Raw genomic sequence first — 19,201 nt, forward strand, 5'->3', positions numbered from 1 at the left:
TATTTATTTACTGATATACTGAATGAAATCTTAGCAAGACTTCCAATTGAATCACTAATGTGATTCAAAGCAGTACGCAAAAAGTGGAGAAATCGGATTTGCCAAAAAAAATTCATACAATTGGATTTTGATTCAGGCAAGTTTTAGGATACAAGTTCGGTATTTGGAATCCATTTTAGAGAAGACTTCAATGGATAACGCCAAAAAGCTTTTACAAGTCCATGGATTGTTATGTGATTGGATATCGTGATAGAGGAGACTACAAAGTTATTCGGTTTTCTTATGATTTATTTGGAAACTGGTCTAGTGAAGAATACCAAACAGTAGAGATATATGAGCTGACTTTGCAAATATTGAGAGATACTGCAGCAATGACACTTGGACTGGCGTGTGGAAAATACTTTTTGCGAAGATTTGTGCATAAAGACAACATGGTTTGGGTTGCACAGAGTATGAGGAAATCTGAATCATTGCTGCGATGATACTGGACTGACGTGTGGAAAATATTTGTTGCGATAGTTTGTGTATAAATGTTAAGCTGATTTGACAACAGGTCCTGAAATTTATAAGGCTAAAAGCAAAAAGAAAAAGAATTATGTATTAATTTTGATCATAAGATTTTGATTACTCATCACACTATTAAACCATACAAATTATTGAATCATTAAAAAATAAATCCTCCAAAAATTTTATAAGCATAAAGACTCCAATTACATGTTTGATGTATTTGTATATTTTGACAAAATTTATCATAAAATATTTTTTTACAAGATATGCATTAGACTCGTACATTATATTGAGATTACATGGTTATAAGTTTTTTCAGATTTGAACCAAGAGAGGTTTTCCCTTCTTTCAAAACCAGTATATTGGTAGAAAGAAAAGCGAAAAAGAAAACATATTTGAATCAGGATGTTGGTTAGTAGACAGGGTCCTGGCACTGATCTGTAAGAATCAAAGAACCCTTTATATACGTCTTGGTTTATCCTTTATACACACTAAAATAATACAAGAGTAACGGTTTGCTCACTAATCACAAATATGTACTGGCATGGTTTATTGCAATAATTCTAGAGTGGGAAGAATAAGGATTCCTTGATTATATATTGTTAGCTACATGTCCAATTGATTTCTCATCAGTGTGTATTTTTCATCTTTAATGATAAAATTTGAACCCATCAGAATGGTTCACTCCGGTTCGAATCAGTTTTTTGGTTGGTTCGGTTGGATCGAGTCCTTTTTAAAATTAGAAACCCGGGATCTGACCCGTCATACGATCCGATTACCCGGTCTCACTGATTTGGTTCTCGAGTTTGTCTTCCTCAGATCGTATTCCCCATGAAACCCGAGAGGATTCCATTCAAATGTAAATCCCCGTTCTGATTCATTTATAGGAGACTCTTCAGATCGAGCTACTGTTCTTTCCACTTGCAATTCGCAGATCTTTTTTTTCGATTTACGGTTTTATTTTTTTTACCCGAGAGAAGAAGAATGGACACTTTTACCGCGGAGGATCTGTCGACGATCGGAGGCATAGCCACCGTGTCGCTCCTTCATTCGTTTATTCCGACGCACTGGTTACCTTTCTCCATCGTTGGACGCGCGCAGAAATGGACGCTTTCTAGAACCCTCTTCGTCAGTATGTTTCGATTATTTGTTATTCTTTCAGAATTTTTTTTTTTTATATATAATTGAAAGTGATGCGCGTTTCATGTTTCTGGAATTTCCAATTGTTCTACATTTCGATGTGAGTCCAGTTAAGCTATATAAATTAGATAGTTAGGAATCAAGGCATGAATGATTCAACTGCTGCTTCAAATGCTCTAGTTAATGGATATTGATGGTGAGTTGACTGAATCTGAAGCCCTTTATTGATGTGAGATCCTGATGGGTCTCATTCTGAAATGAGAGTAGCGGGAACTAGCTTGAATTGATAACCTGGGATTAGGCTTTCAATAAATTACTGAGCATAGATCAATTCTCTCCATTCACAATGTGTCAATGTATGAAGATATAAATAATATTAATAATGTCGCGCAGGTATGTACATATATATATAGAAAGTACATGACATAACCTGATGGAAATTTTCAACTCTTTGGGTATAAAGAAAGATGGACGAACATCTGATGTGGCCTAAGCAACCTCATTCATTTTTCTGAGTGAGAATGTGCCTTGTTTTGGGGAAGGTCTTGATGTTTATAGCTTCCATTGTCACTTTACATGGGGTCAAAGAACTGGCTTGGAATTTTAAAACCATATATTGAAGTCAGGTTGACCGGTTTTTTGTTCTGATCACATTCTTCTTTTGTCTAAAGAAATATCATTGAACTATTGCCCTTCCCAAACTCAAGTACATGATTCACTGTTTATATTTCTGTTTGGTTTTTGTTGTATATATACTCACATACACTTTTCTGTTTATTTTGTCAATAATTTTTCAGCTGCATTTGGAGCAGTCCTGCATGTCATATCCACGTCCCTTCTTGGTATAACAGCGATCACAATGGCAAATACAATCGCGGGTGAAGAGACTGTTCACAAACTTGCTTCCCTTTTGCTTGTGATTCTTGGTGGAAGCTATGTCTTGCTCTTCTTAGCTGGTAAAGGTGGTCATACTCATTCTCATAACCAACCTATGGAGAAAATGGCTGTTGCTGGCCTTGTCCTTGTTCCTGCATTATCTCCTTGTGCCACGACTCTCCCGGTTTTCCTCGCTGTTGGAAATTCTAAGCCGATGATGGTTCTCGCCATCATAGTTCTGCTGATCAGGTGAGACGAATACTACTGTTTTTGTCTCATGTTTTGTGCTCCAATAAACATACAGTATATCCATTTGTTTCAATCTTATGGCAACTAAATATGATTTGACATGGTATGATTTGATATCTTTTGGGCAGCACCATATTGGTGATGACATCGCTAGTGGCTCTATCGTTTTATGGTGCAAGCCAGCTGAAGTTTCACTGGGTGGAGCGATACGACAAACTACTGGTGGGTTCGGTCCTGTGTCTGGTAGGTATCTTAACCCTTCTCTTCCATGATCATGACCATGGTGGTCATGAAGCACATCAACTCCACAGGAAAATCATCACTCTCTAGAGACGCTTCCGAGTCCCTTTTTTGCCCGTCATGTCTGTTTGTGTTGTAGAGCGGCTTAAGGTCTTTTGCGTTGTATGTCTATAACTAGTTGTAACGCTCTCCGTTGCACGTGAAGAAACATATGGCAGCATTAATTTTTCTCTAATAGAACAACTCTTTGCAGGTCTATTGTAGTTATTGCATGACTTTGTAATTGTTTTGTTGAAATCGTTAAAGTTGGGTTTTTTGAACCTTGTATAAAATAGTTGTCTTGAAAATATTTTACATCTTAAGCTCTAAATGTGCATATGTTTTAGATCAATCAAGTGACAGAGTAAGAAGATAGAGATTTTGTAGTGGTCGACTTTAACTACAAATATGGTTGACAATAAAGTAGAAGCTAATCTAAGAAATCTTGAAGGAACAAATCTTCATTCACTCCAAGAAAAGAAAAAGAAGTATTATTCAGGCAAACAACTTACCTGGATAAATTATTCGCGTTCTATAAAAATAATATGTATAATGGTAAGATCAGGAGGAACCAACGGGTTTAAGGAAGTTGTCGAAAGGAGTAGAGGCAGGAGGATTGAAGAAAGGAGGATGGTTTTGATACTCTGTGACGCACATATTTGAAGCCGCCGGTGCACTTAATCCCATCATCTCCAACGAGTTTCTCTGATCCACAAACGGGTTCCCACCACAAGGCAAAGCAGTAGTTTCCTTGGTTTGGTTGCTGAATTTGTTGCTTTTTGCAGACATGAAAGACATCTTCTCTTGCTTCCCCATGAGAAGAGCCTCGCAATGTCCTGCCATTTCTGTGTATGTCATGTCTGGTGGGTCAGACACTGAGTATCTTCCTAATTGTGCTGTTGTCTGAGACACCTGCACACGCATTTTCATCTCAGTCTGATTCTCTTTCTCTCACTGATAATATAACTCCATTGTTTTCGAAAACATTTTATGCGTTTGCGTCTACATGGAAAACAAAAGAAGAAGAAGAGAGAACTCACTGCATTTAGAAGTTCATCGATGCTCAGAAGAAACGCAGTTTTGGCATTAGGTTGTGTGTCAAGACCAAGCTGATCTTCTGGAGGACTCGCCATTGCATCATTCTCCGTTATAAGCAATTGAGTTTCAGCCTGCGGGAAAAAAAAAGGTAGAAAGGAAACATGTTCACGTTAAACTAATAAGAACTTACATTTTCAGAAATCAAAGCACAATAAAATGGATACATTACATACATTTTCTCGAGGTTTGTTGTTTTTTTCTTCAGAACGGTAAACTTGAACTGGAGATTCTGTCAACTGCGTTCCAACTGGACAACCGTCGATAGGTATAAAATCTGAAACTAGCTGCTCTTTTATAGAAGACGAATCTTGCTGCAAATTCAACCATCAACACAGTTAATTAAGCACAGTTAATTAAGTAGTCAACTCATGTACAGTCCATCATCATTATAAAGAGAAATGATGAGCATTTTGAAGAGTACATCTGATAGTTTTCCCAGAAACTTCATTATCATGGTAGCGTAATATTCTCGAGGTTGATTCTGTGTAGTTTCTTCTATAGCCACAAGTGAATTTAAGGCGTCATCATCGTCTTCTTTTGATCCATAATTCTTTGCTGGTTGCTCTTCCTGTCCATAGAAAACAGCATCTAGCTTGCAATCTTCCACCAATTGAAGAAACGGGTCTACCTGATATGCAAGAAATATATTTTATTAAAGCTTTATATACAATAGAACAGAGGCAGAGCAAGAACTTAGTTAATCTTTTGAATACCGTTTTTTCTTGTAGTGCGGTTTTGGCGCTATTAACAAGAGGAGGGATGTTGAAGGCTCTCGCTGAGAAAATTATCATAGATGTAGCCAGAGTAAAGAGGGATCTACGCCGTGATGGCTGCAATGGTCCTAAAATTGGCAACAGAAAAAAAATATTCTGTGAAGACAAGAAGAAGAGCAATACTTTCTTGAACATCTACATGAGGTAAGTATATATTGTTAATTTTAGAACAATGCTTAATTCCTCAATATTGCAAGCAAAACGTACACAAGCAATCTGTTTTGTTTCTTATTAAACTCGAAAAGACTGTCAAGCGATGGTCTACAAATTTTATCTGCAGGGGACTATACCTCCAAGTGACAGATTCCGCAAAGAAAATGCTAGCTGAAAGCTCCAGACCAATACCTCATTGCTGGAGTTCTACACAAAATTTATAAGAACATGAGAAACTTCTATTGTGAAATAGTAATGCAGTGTAAGTACTTTGTACTATTATACCTTAGTCCGTCCAAATAGAAGTACTAAACTATATGTATTAGCTATGGCCTCATAATTTTGTGGCATGTTGTGAGGAGACAAGGACTGCACCCAAATCGACGAAAGCAAAAGGCAAATCTGGTGGCTGCTTAGTCTTAGAGGTATCACCTGAAAGTATCAGTTAGAAGGCACTGAAACCAATTATAAGAAAATGATAAATGATATATAAGCCCAAAAATGTGAAACATACTGGTTTATCTGGTGAACCTCCTGAAGAATTCTGATCTGATATCATTAATGAGGGGTTCCTTTTCACACTCTGAGTTCTGTTGTAACTTGACTTTAACCGGCTCAATACTGAGCTAGTATTGTTCTTCGGCTCCTCGTCGTCAAAACTTTCACCTCTTGTGAATTTTGACTGTGACCTACTAAGTGTTGAAACTCTCTCAATCTTTGCATTACCATCCACAGAATCATCTGAGTCCACCTTCAGTTTTCTAAATAGTGCAGCTGAAGAAGAAAACACAGACACGGTTCTTGACAATGTCCTCTGCATATCAGCAGGCCTTCTAGACTTTGGAACTGAATTTGGACAAACAGATGATGGGACCAGAACAACAGAAAATATACGGTGGGCCCCCATCCTCGATTCATGGTCAACACAGACCATAGCTTGAAGCAGTTGATGGAATAGTGCATCTGGAAAAGCCTGTGAGAAGGTTGCATGTTATCTATCTTCTTATTCCCAAGCAGGTTTGGTTACATGTTTGGAGAAAAAAAAAACAGAGATATAGAAACTTCAAGGTTTAAGCATCTTGCCTTGTTTTCATATGATAGATTTGGTATAGCTGCGATAATTTGTGCTGTGCGAAAAACAGCGGCGATTAGGGTTCTTGCCATGACTGTAATATTCGACATGCTTTCTAACATGACAGCCATTATGTCAAGGATAGGACCTGCATCTCCTACCTACATTTCAGAGAGATTATCAGTTTACTGTTACCAAGCCCTTTCAACAAAGACTGTCTAGCTTACTAGGGCTAATATAAGTTACCTTCTGAGATAATTGCACAAGGCATTGTTCAACTGCAGTTTCGAACTTGAGATTATATTGGATCATCTCATTCCCAAGATTCGAATCATCTAATGAACAATGAATGCTCTTCCTCAGATGCCTAATCATATCACTTAACGCACCAATTATTGCCACGGATGGCAGAACTTTTGTCTGTTGGGCAAGTGCAGTAGCAACATAAACTATGTCCAGTTGCATTCTAGGCTTCTTTAGAACATTCTTGTGATCAAGATGCTTGATCAGGATAGACAACAAGAAGTGTGTGTTTTGCCCTGTCATCAATTACTCACGCTATTAGTAGTGAAAAGAAATTCCAAAAGCAATAAACCATATGGAGACAATACGAACCAGATCGTTCTATCAACAACTGAACGTCCTGTAAAACATATAAAGCAAGACCATGCTCAGTGGACCAAACTTCATTGAAATCAAAGTAGCGGAAGAGTGACTCGAGGACACGCCGCACAGTTGTAGCTTCCTTTGCTAACTTTGCCAGATTATGCAGACAAACCCTCGACCAAAACTTGGGGCTTTTAGCATCCTCCCTGCACCTTCTTTAATCAGTAAAAGATAACCGGATATACATAAAGAAAACAAGCATGCCAAACTAAAGCTTGAGTAGAAGGATTTACACAGATACAATTGCCTTGCCTCTGTCATCCACGATTCTTGTCCAAGAAGCAATCCTTGATTCAGCTTCTGCGGGAGAAAGTTCTTTATCAATAGAAGAAATCTTGTTTTCTTGATTTACCGTAGCAGTGGAAGATTGAATGAGGCCTCCATAATTTTCTAAGACAACAGAGACGACCTGTAAAGAAGAGAAACAAAGAAACGGAGGGGAAATGATTCAACATGCTAAAGATCCATGTGAATAGGTCACAACTTATGATTGAGTTGAAATTAAAAGCATTATAGGTTTCGTATACACGCTTCCAAGCAAACTTACATTGTCAAATTCCACTGAGATATGTGAAAATTCTCCCATGAACCAAACCTGTGGAAAATCCAGTGATTGTAACTCATGTCATATTCAATGCTAAAGATAACAATTCAAATGGATTAAACAAAGAGACTTATAAGACTACCAAGGATGCGAGAGCTTGGAGCCCAGCAGAACACAAATTTGTTGTCCTTTCTTCTTCTCCCAATTCATGAGCTAAAGGACAGATTTTTGGGATCAACGCATCTAAGTTAAACATGTATGTGCCCTCTGTCTGAAAAAAAAACAGTGACAGACATTATCAGACTTTGAAGCTCCAATCTCTGATTTTGTCTATTATAAGACAGGAAATCTATCAAGGTAAGTAAAAATGACAAGAGTTATATATGCACCTGGTTGGTAACAAAATCATAGAGAGCTTCACAACCTAAAACGCGCATCTCATCATGTCTGGACTGATCTAGAAGAATATGAATGAGGCCAAGGTAGCTACTAGCAAACAACGACCTGTAAGACATAATCTATTAAGGAAAGCCCGAAGTTATCTTAAGGAAGTATATAATGTTGAATAAGAAAACAGAGCATACATTTGTTCGTTACAGGAAACCAAGAGCTTCTTGTAGATACACATTACAATCTTTACAGAGTGAAATTGCTCCGTTCTCAATTCCCTGTAACACCTTTGTTCAAGAGAGGTTGTAATCTGTAAACAGTATAATGGAATCATTGCTTTAAGTAAATCCCAGTACCATAGAATGTTAAAGGAAAGGAATTTATTAAGTGGAATTCACCTTAGGAATACGAAGAGGGTTTTTCGCAGCATATTCACATAGTTTACTGATTTTTCTATCATTAGGTTGCTCATCCTGCAGAGGTTGGATCATAATTAGTAGCAAAACGTATGAGAAATTCTCACAGAGTCAAAAAGCAGAACACTTTATGTGCAAAGTGGACTAAAAAGCTTCCATAATGTATAAAAAACTAATCTTGACTTAATTCAATGAAATTTTGTGTTGTATAATAACACAAGTTTAGGCTATCGTTATACAAAAGGGATCGTATTTGCAGAGATGCGAGAATGGTAGATTCAAAGGAGAAGACGTAAGAGAGCAAACCAGGGATCGAGGGAAGATATCAGCGAGAAGATGTTTATATCTCTTGACGGGATGTCTCGATCTGGCGCGCAGAGCCGGACAAAAGCAACAGAGGCTTTCGCAGACGGGGAAAACCGTTCTAGAAACTACACCCATTTTTCTCCTCCAACAAAAGATTTCGAAGAAGGAAACGATATTTACAGAGACATAGTGGAAGCGTAGATCGTGAAATGTACGGATTCAAACAGAGGAAGCGAAGGAGTTAGATCGGTATAACCAAGGATCAAAACAGAGATCCATCGGAAGAGGGAATCGAGAGAAGCGAAATAGAAATAGATGAGGAAGAAGAAGAAGAGAGGAGATTCGAGGAGCTGTTTCGTTAAAGATGAGATAAATGCGGGGACTTTCATATATTTTTTCAAAACCAAGTTTTTGAATCTCTTTCTTTCTCTTTTTTTTTTTTACTATTTTTGTAATTTTTGGCAATAATGATTTGATAGGAGGAGTATTAAAGAAAGATACACTATATCATTTTAAATAATAAAAATTAATTGGACGTTTTTGTTAGTGAGACGCCTGAACTTGTCATGTTTGTGTTTACATGTACTGATTGATGCAGAGGATGTTGAAAAGAAACGATGCATGTTGAATGATAATTGGAGAGAGAGAGAGAGAGGGAACGTGAGTGAATAAAGGGGACTATTTTTGGGTCCTAAATACAATCAATCACATCCTCTCAATCTTCTAACCCCTAAAACAAAATTTGAAGCTTTCTTCCTCCCCAAGAAACAATTAGCCGCTCTAATGACCTCAATTAACCATAGGGGCTGACTCTGGATCATTTCTGTTCAAATGATTTACGTAGTTTATAGAAATTAAAGACTTCGAATCATACTCCAACATATTAGCGGGTTTCTCATGAGTAGATAAGTGTAAAACTTCAACTAAATTTCCGATCAGATCATATGGCCTTCTCTAATCGGTCGCGAATGAAGGTGGTTAGGGATGTTCCATAAGGATTTCTCGGCCAGGCCCACAAAAGCCCGTTTCACTCAACTTTATCCGGTTAACTGATTAGAGCTTTATTTCGACGCTTACAAATATTTGGGCCTCTTATTCAAGAACCACCATACGCATACGCACCTTGATAAACCTATCAAGACTTTCATGAAAATTGTGGTGGAGAATCTTTAGTTGGGGATCGATTGTTAAACAATCTAGCTAAGATTACTTTCCGGAATAATGTTGCACTACCTTTGTTTTGTGCGCCTTTGGAATCGCTAGCAATTGGTCGAAAGCATTCATATTTGATGAGCGTTATTCGGTTGTTCTTAAATTCCATTTTTAGTCGAAAAGACAGTTTCTACTACTTTCTACCCTTTATTAGTTTTAATTTTGTCATCTACCCTAGGACGAGTGGAGTTGCTATTATTCCGACATTTAAGTGTTATGTGTTTGTCGGATCAGATTCCATCTTCAGAATCGAATCTCATTGACTTTTCGTAAAATCTTAATCTCTTTAGTTGTACTTAACTCTTTTCTCTGTTAGTGCAAGAAACTCATATTCCATCAGATCATAAATAATTCGTACCAAACTAAACAAAAGTGGATATCACATATTTAGATATTTCCATGGTAACACAAGAATAGTGTGTGCACAAAGAAGCACTGTTTGTCACCGCGTGAGCTCTCTAGTCTCCAATTTTGACTAACGCATCTTTACGTCTTTGACCAACTACGAGTAATTACCAGAAGACTTTTCAAACCAAATTTAAAAGTTAGAAGACTTTCCATTTTTTTCCTCTGAAAATCAACGCTTAACTGTTGACAACAACAAAATTCAAAAGACTAGTTTTGATTCAGTTCGTAGTACGAAACACATAAATCAGTATACAATTTACTTAAATTTAAATGTAAATTTAAACGTACATTTTTCTATTTGTATTCTCCAGTTCTAAGAATGAAATTTAGAATCATTATCTAAATTTGTATAATATTTGAAAGTTCCTGAAACTAAAATTAATTTATATGGTGGACATATTCTCTCATAGATGGTGGAGAGTACAGCTCGCATTGAAAGTACAATCCAATATACTCTTCTTTCTTTTTCTAAAAAAACTGTGTAATTTTTTATTTTCAAATGCAGTTTGTATTATAACTCGATTCTCTGATATTTTTTTTTCACTGGTACCACATTTTTCTTTTAGATGTACCACATTCTTTTTTTTGTGTCGTCCACATTCTTTAAAACTCGGATAGTGGTATTGGTGTTCGTATAAATTACTACGCTACAGTTACATCTAATATACAACATATATCTTATAAAAACTTATAATATGTTTTCTAATTTTTGGCTCGCCAACCTAAATCATTGAGAGTGGGTTCTGTATTTATCTCTTGGCATGTTTTGTACATTCACTGTAACCGAATAAAAAAGATTATAGAAAACAAAAAGTCAAAAAAAAAATAATACAAAAAGACAAGGAATTTAGAAAATTAATTGTAAAAGAAAAAAGTAAGGAAAAAAAAAAAGAGAGAGCTGGAAAAATAGTATTTCTCCGTCATTTCCCACGCCATTGGCATAAATCGATTTCTTCAACTTTGAACAAAGAGAAGAAGAGGGCAACGAAACCCTAATTTCTCTTCCCCACTACTCGATTTCTCTCTCTCTTTATCCTCCGGTAGCTCACATGGCGTCCCGAAACTGTCGGTGGGAGCTCATCGCAGCTTCGCTAGCCCTAACCTTAGCTTTGATTCACCTGGTGGAGGCAAATTCCGAAGGAGACGCTCTTTACGCTCTTCGCCGGAGCTTATCGGATCCAGACCATGTGCTCCAGAGCTGGGATCCGACTCTTGTTAATCCTTGTACCTGGTTCCATGTCACCTGTAACCAAGACAACCGCGTCACTCGAGTGTAAGATCCTCTTTTTCCTTCCTCTTAGCTCCTCTTTCGACAAGTTGATTCGTCAAGAATCTATGGAGATTCTATTGATACAGTCCATATTTCTCGGAACTGACCGTCTCTCTTTGGAATTGAACCTCTATTTTTAGGAAGCTGAGACATAAATCGAACTTGACCATAATTGTTATTACTTCTTAGAGATTGAGATGGAGAAGAAAAAAACCAAATATTTCTTATGGAAATACTGTAAATTAAATATGCTAGTAATTGAATAAGATTTCACGAACATATATGATTGAAAATTGCTTTGATTATTCCTAGTACTCTTTAGCTGTTGTTAAGTCAAATGGGGATTTAGTGTATGTTGTCATGATTCAGCTTTCCTTTGCCCCTGGAAACACATCTTTGTGAAATTGAGGTAACTTTAATTTCGTTTCTTTAAGGTTCATGAGACTATTTCAGATCTCGTCCTTTTCGCAGCTTCAAATGCAGAGTACGGCAGTTTAAAGAAAAAAAACCCTTTCTTGATTAACTTTCCAGTTTGAAAAGGGGAGTCTAAAGCTCCCATATTTTGCACAGTGTAGATCTCTCTAGTCATTGGATTCGTTAAATGTTTTGAAAGAATCCCCAATAGTTATTCCATCTATTGAGCAGTTTGAATTTGCTTGTACGTTATGATTTTCTCAATGCTTTTTTACTGGTTTAGATTACCTTTTAGTCCCTACTTTGTGAGTTCTTACGCTTTTTAGAAGAGTCGTGGATTCTTTGTAATTGATTACATCCAGTTATCTCTCAGAACTGTTTTGATGAATCGAGAACGACTTCTTGAGTATCTGAAAAGAATGCTTATTATCTCTTGTAGTCTTAGTATTCTCTTTCTTCTAAAGATTGGTATTTTGCTCTTAGAGTGTATCTCTGATTCTACTTTTTTTTTTTTGCAGGGATTTGGGTAATTCAAACCTTTCTGGACATCTTGCACCTGAGCTTGGAAAGCTCGAACATTTACAGTATTTGTATGTCATCACTCATTTGGCTTGTACTTTTTCTAAAAAAAATTCAATGCCAGCTGTGATAAATTAGATAGTGGAGTTAAAGTTACATACCATATAGTGCACCTAAAGCACCCACTTATGAAATTGATTACGTAATAGTCAATGTAGATTAACTTTTTAATTGTTCTGTAATTGACGCAGGGAGCTGTACAAAAACAACATCCAAGGAACTATACCTTCTGAACTTGGAAATCTGAAGAATCTCATCAGCTTGGATCTGTACAACAACAATCTTACTGGGAAAGTTCCTACTTCTCTGGGAAAGTTGAAGTCTCTGGTCTTTCTGTAAGTTGTTCTAAAATTCTGACATGGACACACCGAAAAGTATACACATTTATTTAGCTTCAGTACTTCAAAAATTCTGAAAGGTGTTCCATCATCATGTGATTAGCTTCAATACTTGATTCTCCTTACGCTGTCTCTTCTTACCCTGTCTCTCTAAGAAACTGTTTAATGTGGCAGACGGCTTAATGACAACCGATTGACCGGTCCAATCCCTAGAGAACTCACAGCAATCCCAAGCCTTAAAGTTGTGTAAGTTCATCTTACCCATTTTTGTAGTGCATTGTTTGCTAAACGCTCAGCTACTGTTTTCTGAATCATCAGTCTTTGAAAGCCTTTATATCCAACCTGATGACTTCATGCTCGTACTTAAACCATATCCTCTGTAATCCTTCTCAGTGATGTCTCTAGCAATGACTTGTGTGGAACAATCCCAACAAAAGGACCGTTTGGACACATTCCTCTTCAGAAGTAAGTTTTTTTCGGTTTCCAACAAGTTTCTTGATAATGGTTCTCCTGCATTCTGCATATTACATATTTTCTCGCGAGGAATGAGTGTGAAGCAAAGCGTCTTTGCACTTTTACGTAGTCTATGTGACGGATACCGATTGAATTGGATGTTTTATATAAACTGATAATGCATATATATGAGCATTTGTTCCTAACAACTCGAAACATTGTGTCCAGTTTTGAGAACAACCCGCGATTGGAGGGGCCGGAATTACTCGGTCTTGCAAGCTATGACACCAACTGCACCTGAAAAACAACTGGCAAAACCTGAAAAGAAGAAATGGGGGGGGTGACCTTGTAAGAACACTTTCACCACTTTTTTCAAAATATCACATCTATTATGTAATAAGTATATATGTACTAGTTAAAAAAAAAGATGAATCGAATCAGTAATCTTCCGTCTCGGATCGCCAATAGACTGAGTGAGTTCTGTGTATGTAAAATCCGTACATGCGCCTTTTGCGTATTGTAACGTTAGTTGTGTGATTCTGAGAAGTAACATTTGTATTGGTAGCAAGTCGTTTGCCTTTGTCTGCATTAACACTTATGTAAGATCTGTCATATAAAGCAAAAAAAAATATATGCATTTGGGTACTTGATTGTTATCATTTTCAATTCGATTCCACAAGTGATGTTTGATTTCTATTTATAACCGTCCATCTTATCTACGAAGAATCATCATCAATGCTTTACAGACAAATCATATAAATTGCAAAATTGCAGTCCTTTATTAGGGACATGTGGGATCGACAAAATTTCAAAAATAAGATAAAACAATTATGTTTGTAGGCATTTAGTGTCCTGCGTAGGGTCGTGAAGTCAGTGTACCGGCTAGGCGGCTAACACTCCACTACAAAATTCATGGGCAAAATTATAGGAGTAATTTGCAACTTTAAAAAGTTGAGATGATGATAATCTAAATATAACCACTAGATTATTACTCATCCATAATGCGTATGGATACAGATTCGGGTTACATTTTCGTATCTCAGTGTAGGCTGTTGATGCATATTAATGATCTATGAACTATTATAATCTACAAAATTAAGAAACAAAAAAAGGATGTAAAAGTTTTGTTATTTTAAAAAATGAACTGAATTATGATTGGTGTTAAAAAAAATTCAGATGTATACATTGTAAACAACAATTTGTACCACACTACATTAAAGAGTTATTGAGTGTCATGTAGAGGTAGTTCTGAAGGTTTACTATAGACTTGCATAAAGTAATATTTATGAGTAGACTAATTGTGTACATCATTTTTCAAGTTGCGATGATGACTAAGCTTAGCTCACGTTGCGTTTATAGTAAACAACCCTATTTTGGGGGAACTGTTTATAGCCACTTGAGGAATCTGTGGCTTATATAAAAAAACATGTGATTAATATCTCCAATGGTTGGTTACTCACCAGTGTTTGGGACCAGTGATTTATAAGCATGTTTTCCTTATTGTAAAATTGAAAAGAACATAAATCACATTATTATTTTAGATCAATTGTTCTTCTATTTTATTCTGGATGCAAACCGACCGACGAAAGAAAACAGAAACTATTGTCATATGTTTCTCACAAAATATTAAATACTATAATTTTATTTTATTTTCCACTAAACTATTATTATTATTGATGGAAGAAAAAATAACTTAAATAGTTAAATCTCATAAAATAATGATGTGAACTATTTATTATTGCCTTGATGGATGAGAGTATAAACTCCATTTTTCTGAATTCTGATGCATTTCTATAGGATTCCATTCATTGACCTCAGCTGCAGCAGTTTTTCTCAGAGAAAGACACTTGTCAATTTCTTTCTTTTAGTTCAGCAACATCTTATTAAAAACAGACTATTTTTTCTATATATATATATATATATATATATATATATATATACAAAGAAAAAGAAGCAATTTCATAACCAAGAATAGCTCTGCAGACCTGAAGTGAAGTAACAAATAATCACAAATAGAGTATAATTATTTTGTAAATTATTTTGTGCATCTTTACCCCAACAAAAAAAATACATAATTTTATGCAAGATTACATGTATACTTAGCTCGTTTAATTTTGAAATGATTTCAATCCTTTAGATCTCCATTATTGGACTGAACGTTATTTTCAAATAAATAACGTGAAAATGATGAAACCAATTGCATCACTCCAGTGTCTTCCATACCAAACTGCCACAAGATACAATATGGTCCCATTGACCTTGTCGTCTTTCTTTTTCTCTTTTGCAGGATGTAAAATTTTCAACTTCAACCACTATAACATCCACAAATAAAACAGCCTTTTCGAACACAGAAACAAAATCAATAAAGAAAACTACTTTGTATTTTTCTGCTAATTTTTTGAATTTTTTTCTTGAAACAACGATCCCCTTTCTACATAAATATGTACATAGCCTATTTCATACACTAACACATCCTATTTTATAATTCCACACAAAAACAACTACAAACATGTCCATGGCTATAAATGTGTGGTGGCTAGTAACGGTTGTTGTAGTGGCGGTTCACTCGGCATCGGCCGGAGTTATAGTATTAAAATGGGAGGTTGAGTATAAGTTCTGGTGGCCGGATTGTAAAGAAGGCATCGTTATGGCCATCAACGGCAAGTTTCCGGGGCCGACGATAGATGCCGTCGCCGGAGATACCGTTATCATCCACGTCACCAACAAACTGTCCACGGAAGGTGTTGTCATCCATTGGCACGGCATACGTCAGGTTCTTAATTTGCTCTACTTTTCTTTCCTATCATATACAAAAATAAAAAATATATATAAATGACATCAAGCTTATTTCTATTCTTGTTCACTGGTAACCTGTATAATGGTGCGATTCCACGTGTTTTATTTTACCAATGAATTTTTTTTTTTAAGAAATCGCGCTTTTTCATTTATTACAAAATTTCGGCAAAATTTGAAGAAAACAAAAATACAACTCTAGCCGCCGGATCAATGGTGGTCTAGTAGTTGGTAGTGTTTATTTTTATTTTTTTTGGCTACCGTTTGAGGTAGTTAGGATGCTTGCATTTTTAGTTCTGTATTATCAGATGTAAGAAATAGCGAAAACTTTGGTTTGTTACTTTTGTACTCCTTCCGTTTCATAATAAGTGTTATTCTGACATATTTCACACAGATTAAGAAATTAATAAAATATACAAATATACCCTTAATTAATATATTTTTATAACATTTAATTACAAAAAATATTATTTTTAAATGAAGGATAAAACAGGAAATAAGAGTAAAAAGTTACATTGAAAATGCAGAATGACACTCTTTTTAAAACAAAAAATAAAATCTAAAACAACACTTATTATGAAACGGAAGGAGTATATAACAAACAATTTTAAGGCGTTACCGACCAGTCAAAACCATTATCCTGTGTTACAGAATTAGTATAATTAAATTGAGTCAAAACCATTATCCTGTGTTACAGAATTAGTATAATTAAATTGACAAGAATCTGATAAATAATACAAAAAAAAAAAAAATTGAATTGTGAATATGGAAATAGATTGGGACTCCATGGGCAGATGGAGCAGCGGGTGTGACACAATGTGCTATTACCCCTGGCGAGACTTTCACTTACAATTTCACCGTCGATAAGGTATAAACCCTTTTCTTCTTTTTATCTTTTTACAACAAAAAATAAAATAAAATAAAATTTGATGAATAACAATATGGTGGTGCAGGCGGGAACACATTTTTACCATGGACACTACGGGATGCAGAGATCGGCGGGACTATACGGAATGCTGATAGTGAGATCTTCCAAGGAGAGGTTACGTTACGATGGAGAGTTTAATTTGTTGCTCAGTGACTGGTGGCACCAAAGCACCCACACGCAAGAACTCGCTCTTTCTTCGAGGCCTATGCGTTGGATCGGTGAACCTCAGTCTCTGTTGATCAACGGAAGAGGACAGTTCAATTGTTCACTAGCTGCTTATCTTAACAAAGGAGGAGGTGTGAGACAGTGCACGTTTCAAAAAGACGATCAATGCGCACCTGAAACGCTAAGGGTCGAGCCAAACAGAGTCTATCGTCTTCGCATCGCTAGCACCACTGCTCTTGCTTCCCTCAACTTAGCCGTCGAAGTAAGTCACTTCCCTTACTAATTTCCTTAAGAAATTTAAACTTAGGTGTATCATACTTTGTTTATAAAGCAAATGAATGTTATCATTGATTTGGAATATTTTTGGACTATAAATTCCAGTAAAAAGAGAAATTTTCTTCTTTTTTTATTTTAAGTAATCGAAACTTTATAAAAAAAAATTACTTTGACAAACTATATTTTCATGACATTAGTATCAACGTGGAAGATTGTGCTTGTTGTACTTGAATTTTATCGGACCCCGAGGGGACTTTTCCCTTGTACTTGAATATTTATTTCACTTTAGGTGCATATGTTTGATAAACTTGAGAAAAAAAAAAAAAAACATATGTACTTAATGTCACACGTGTGGTTGTGATTGCGCACGTGCAGGGACACCAACTAGAGGTCGTTGAAGCCGACGGCAACTACGTCGCGCCGTTCACCGTCAACGACATCGACATCTATTCCGGCGAGACCTACTCCGTTCTTCTAAGAACTCACCCATCTCCTTCCAAGAAATACTGGATCTCCGTCGGCGTTCGTGGCCGGAGACCAAACACTACTCAGGCACTCACCGTCTTAAATTACGTAGACACCCCTGACTCCGAAGGCCCAACTCATCCTCCGCCGGTGACTCCACGGTGGGACGACTACGATCGGAGCAAAAGCTTCTCGAAGAAATTCTTCGCCGCAAAAGGATATCCACCGCCGCCGAAGAAATCAGACGACCAGCTCATCCTCCTCAACACCCAGAATCTAATCGATAACCACACGAAATGGGCAATCAACAACGTCTCCTTGTCCGTTCCGGCGACGCCGTATCTCGGATCCATCAGATACGGTTTCAAATCGGCTTACGAATTGATGAAATCGCCGGGAAAGTCGTTCGTTAAGGACTACGACATCATGAAACCGCCGGTGAATCCCAACACCACGAAGGGAAGCGGGATCTACAGTTTTCCGGCGGGAATCGTCGTCGACGTGATTCTCCAGAACGCGAACGTATTGAAAGGGAAAATCAGCGAGATACATCCGTGGCATCTTCACGGTCACGATTTCTGGGTTTTGGGTTACGGCGAAGGGAAATTCAGACCTGGAATCGACGAGAAGACGTATAATCTGGAGAATCCGCCGTTACGGAATACGGTTGCTCTGTATCCTTTTGGATGGACGGCGTTAAGATTCGTGACGGATAATCCTGGGGTTTGGTTTTTTCATTGTCACATTGAACCGCATTTGCATATGGGTATGGGTGCGGTTTTCGCTGAGGGAGTGGACCGGATCCGTGAGATGGATATACCGAACGAAGCGCTCGGTTGTGGGTTAACCATGAAATGGCTCATGAACCGGGGTCGCCGTTAGTTTGTTGGATGTATTTGTGTATGTATGTGTTTTTTTTTTACCTCATACGGTTGTTAAATAATTTTCTGGACAAACATAACGTTTTAATTCAGGCTTTTTATCAACTCGATTGGAAAACATTAGTGATTATTTAACAAAGAAATCACAAAGAGACCATTTCGAAAGATCAAAGAAAAATGTATTCTCTTATCGACTTAGGATCATCTCTTATTTCTGTAATTGATTTAAGAGCTCTTAAAACACTGATTAAGATAACTTATTGGGGATCTTAAATTTTCATACTTATAAATAAAAAGTATAGAAATCTGTTGTGTCTCAGGAATGAGTTTTAATTTGTCAACAACTTTACACATACGACCTATTGAATTTAACACTCATTTGATGATACACCCAATTCGCTAAGTGAGATCTTCACAAGTATTATAAATTTGTATGAACATGCAAACTTCTGAACCGACTAAGATTAGTATAGGTCGCCAGAAGTATTTAACACGGAATAAAAAGAACTTTAATGAGAAAGATAAGAATACAGAGTGTCTTAAAGATAGT

The 19,201-nt window shown here is 36.6% G+C and overlaps 4 protein-coding genes across 4 annotated transcripts; 3 read left to right on the top strand and 1 right to left on the bottom strand.

Annotated features, from left to right (window-relative positions):
• Positions 1-1,268: 1,268 nt before the first annotated feature.
• On the top strand, positions 1,269-3,344 carry LOC18016806. The gene is made up of 3 exons (XM_006400614.2): positions 1,269-1,639; positions 2,445-2,772; positions 2,901-3,344. The coding sequence occupies exons 1-3, from the start codon at positions 1,492-1,494 to the stop codon at positions 3,100-3,102; spliced, it is 678 nt and encodes a 225-aa protein (XP_006400677.1). The 5' UTR covers positions 1,269-1,491; the 3' UTR covers positions 3,103-3,344.
• A 268-nt stretch (positions 3,345-3,612) lies between these two features.
• On the bottom strand, positions 3,613-8,604 carry LOC18016808. Its single transcript, XM_006400615.1, has 18 exons — positions 8,470-8,604; positions 8,146-8,220; positions 7,942-8,057; positions 7,747-7,861; positions 7,500-7,628; positions 7,361-7,408; positions 7,047-7,222; positions 6,763-6,959; positions 6,394-6,686; positions 6,159-6,308; positions 5,590-6,048; positions 5,361-5,507; positions 5,213-5,282; positions 4,863-4,990; positions 4,571-4,777; positions 4,323-4,460; positions 4,092-4,220; positions 3,613-3,963 (listed from the first exon to the last, which is right to left on the bottom strand). Exons 1-18 carry the CDS (start codon positions 8,602-8,604, stop codon positions 3,613-3,615), a joined length of 3,063 nt encoding a protein of 1,020 aa, XP_006400678.1.
• A 2,337-nt stretch (positions 8,605-10,941) lies between these two features.
• Positions 10,942-13,800, top strand: LOC18016809 (leucine-rich repeat protein 1). The gene is made up of 6 exons (XM_006400616.2): positions 10,942-11,362; positions 12,292-12,363; positions 12,544-12,687; positions 12,865-12,936; positions 13,084-13,155; positions 13,372-13,800. The coding sequence occupies exons 1-6, from the start codon at positions 11,139-11,141 to the stop codon at positions 13,442-13,444; spliced, it is 657 nt and encodes a 218-aa protein (XP_006400679.1). The 5' UTR covers positions 10,942-11,138; the 3' UTR covers positions 13,445-13,800.
• A 1,770-nt stretch (positions 13,801-15,570) lies between these two features.
• LOC18016810 (L-ascorbate oxidase) lies at positions 15,571-18,763 on the top strand. Its single transcript, XM_006400617.2, has 4 exons — positions 15,571-15,916; positions 16,712-16,804; positions 16,890-17,291; positions 17,681-18,763. Exons 1-4 carry the CDS (start codon positions 15,653-15,655, stop codon positions 18,650-18,652), a joined length of 1,731 nt encoding a protein of 576 aa, XP_006400680.1. The 5' UTR covers positions 15,571-15,652; the 3' UTR covers positions 18,653-18,763.
• The last annotated feature ends 438 nt before the right edge of the window (positions 18,764-19,201 follow it).

This window comes from Eutrema salsugineum, unplaced genomic scaffold, assembly GCF_000478725.1.
Source record: "Eutrema salsugineum unplaced genomic scaffold, Eutsalg1_0 scaffold_2, whole genome shotgun sequence".
In the NCBI taxonomy this organism is placed as follows: Eukaryota; Viridiplantae; Streptophyta; class Magnoliopsida; order Brassicales; family Brassicaceae; genus Eutrema; species Eutrema salsugineum.

What these genes read in the sequence shown, in the direction of transcription:
- LOC18016806 (XM_006400614.2), top strand. Translation starts at nt 1,492, where the DNA reads ATGGACACTTTTACCGCGGAGGATCTGTCGACGATCGGAGGCATAGCC. An exon ending in TTCTAGAACCCTCTTCGTCA is followed by an intron (nt 1,640 to 2,444) that starts GTATGTTTCGAT and finishes ATAATTTTTCAG; the next exon opens with CTGCATTTGGAGCAGTCCTG. An exon ending in ATCATAGTTCTGCTGATCAG is followed by an intron (nt 2,773 to 2,900) that starts GTGAGACGAATA and finishes TCTTTTGGGCAG; the next exon opens with CACCATATTGGTGATGACAT.
- LOC18016808 (XM_006400615.1), bottom strand. Translation starts at nt 8,604, where the DNA reads ATGGGTGTAGTTTCTAGAACGGTTTTCCCCGTCTGCGAAAGCCTCTGT. An exon ending in GGCAAGGCAATTGTATCTGT is followed by an intron (nt 6,960 to 7,046) that starts GTAAATCCTTCT and finishes AAGAAGGTGCAG; the next exon opens with GGAGGATGCTAAAAGCCCCA. An exon ending in GTTGTTGATAGAACGATCTG is followed by an intron (nt 6,687 to 6,762) that starts GTTCGTATTGTC and finishes AATTGATGACAG; the next exon opens with GGCAAAACACACACTTCTTG.
- LOC18016809 (XM_006400616.2), top strand. Translation starts at nt 11,139, where the DNA reads ATGGCGTCCCGAAACTGTCGGTGGGAGCTCATCGCAGCTTCGCTAGCC. An exon ending in CTCGAACATTTACAGTATTT is followed by an intron (nt 12,364 to 12,543) that starts GTATGTCATCAC and finishes TAATTGACGCAG; the next exon opens with GGAGCTGTACAAAAACAACA. An exon ending in GGACACATTCCTCTTCAGAA is followed by an intron (nt 13,156 to 13,371) that starts GTAAGTTTTTTT and finishes CATTGTGTCCAG; the next exon opens with TTTTGAGAACAACCCGCGAT.
- LOC18016810 (XM_006400617.2), top strand. Translation starts at nt 15,653, where the DNA reads ATGTCCATGGCTATAAATGTGTGGTGGCTAGTAACGGTTGTTGTAGTG. An exon ending in ATTGGCACGGCATACGTCAG is followed by an intron (nt 15,917 to 16,711) that starts GTTCTTAATTTG and finishes ATATGGAAATAG; the next exon opens with ATTGGGACTCCATGGGCAGA. An exon ending in CCCTCAACTTAGCCGTCGAA is followed by an intron (nt 17,292 to 17,680) that starts GTAAGTCACTTC and finishes GCGCACGTGCAG; the next exon opens with GGACACCAACTAGAGGTCGT.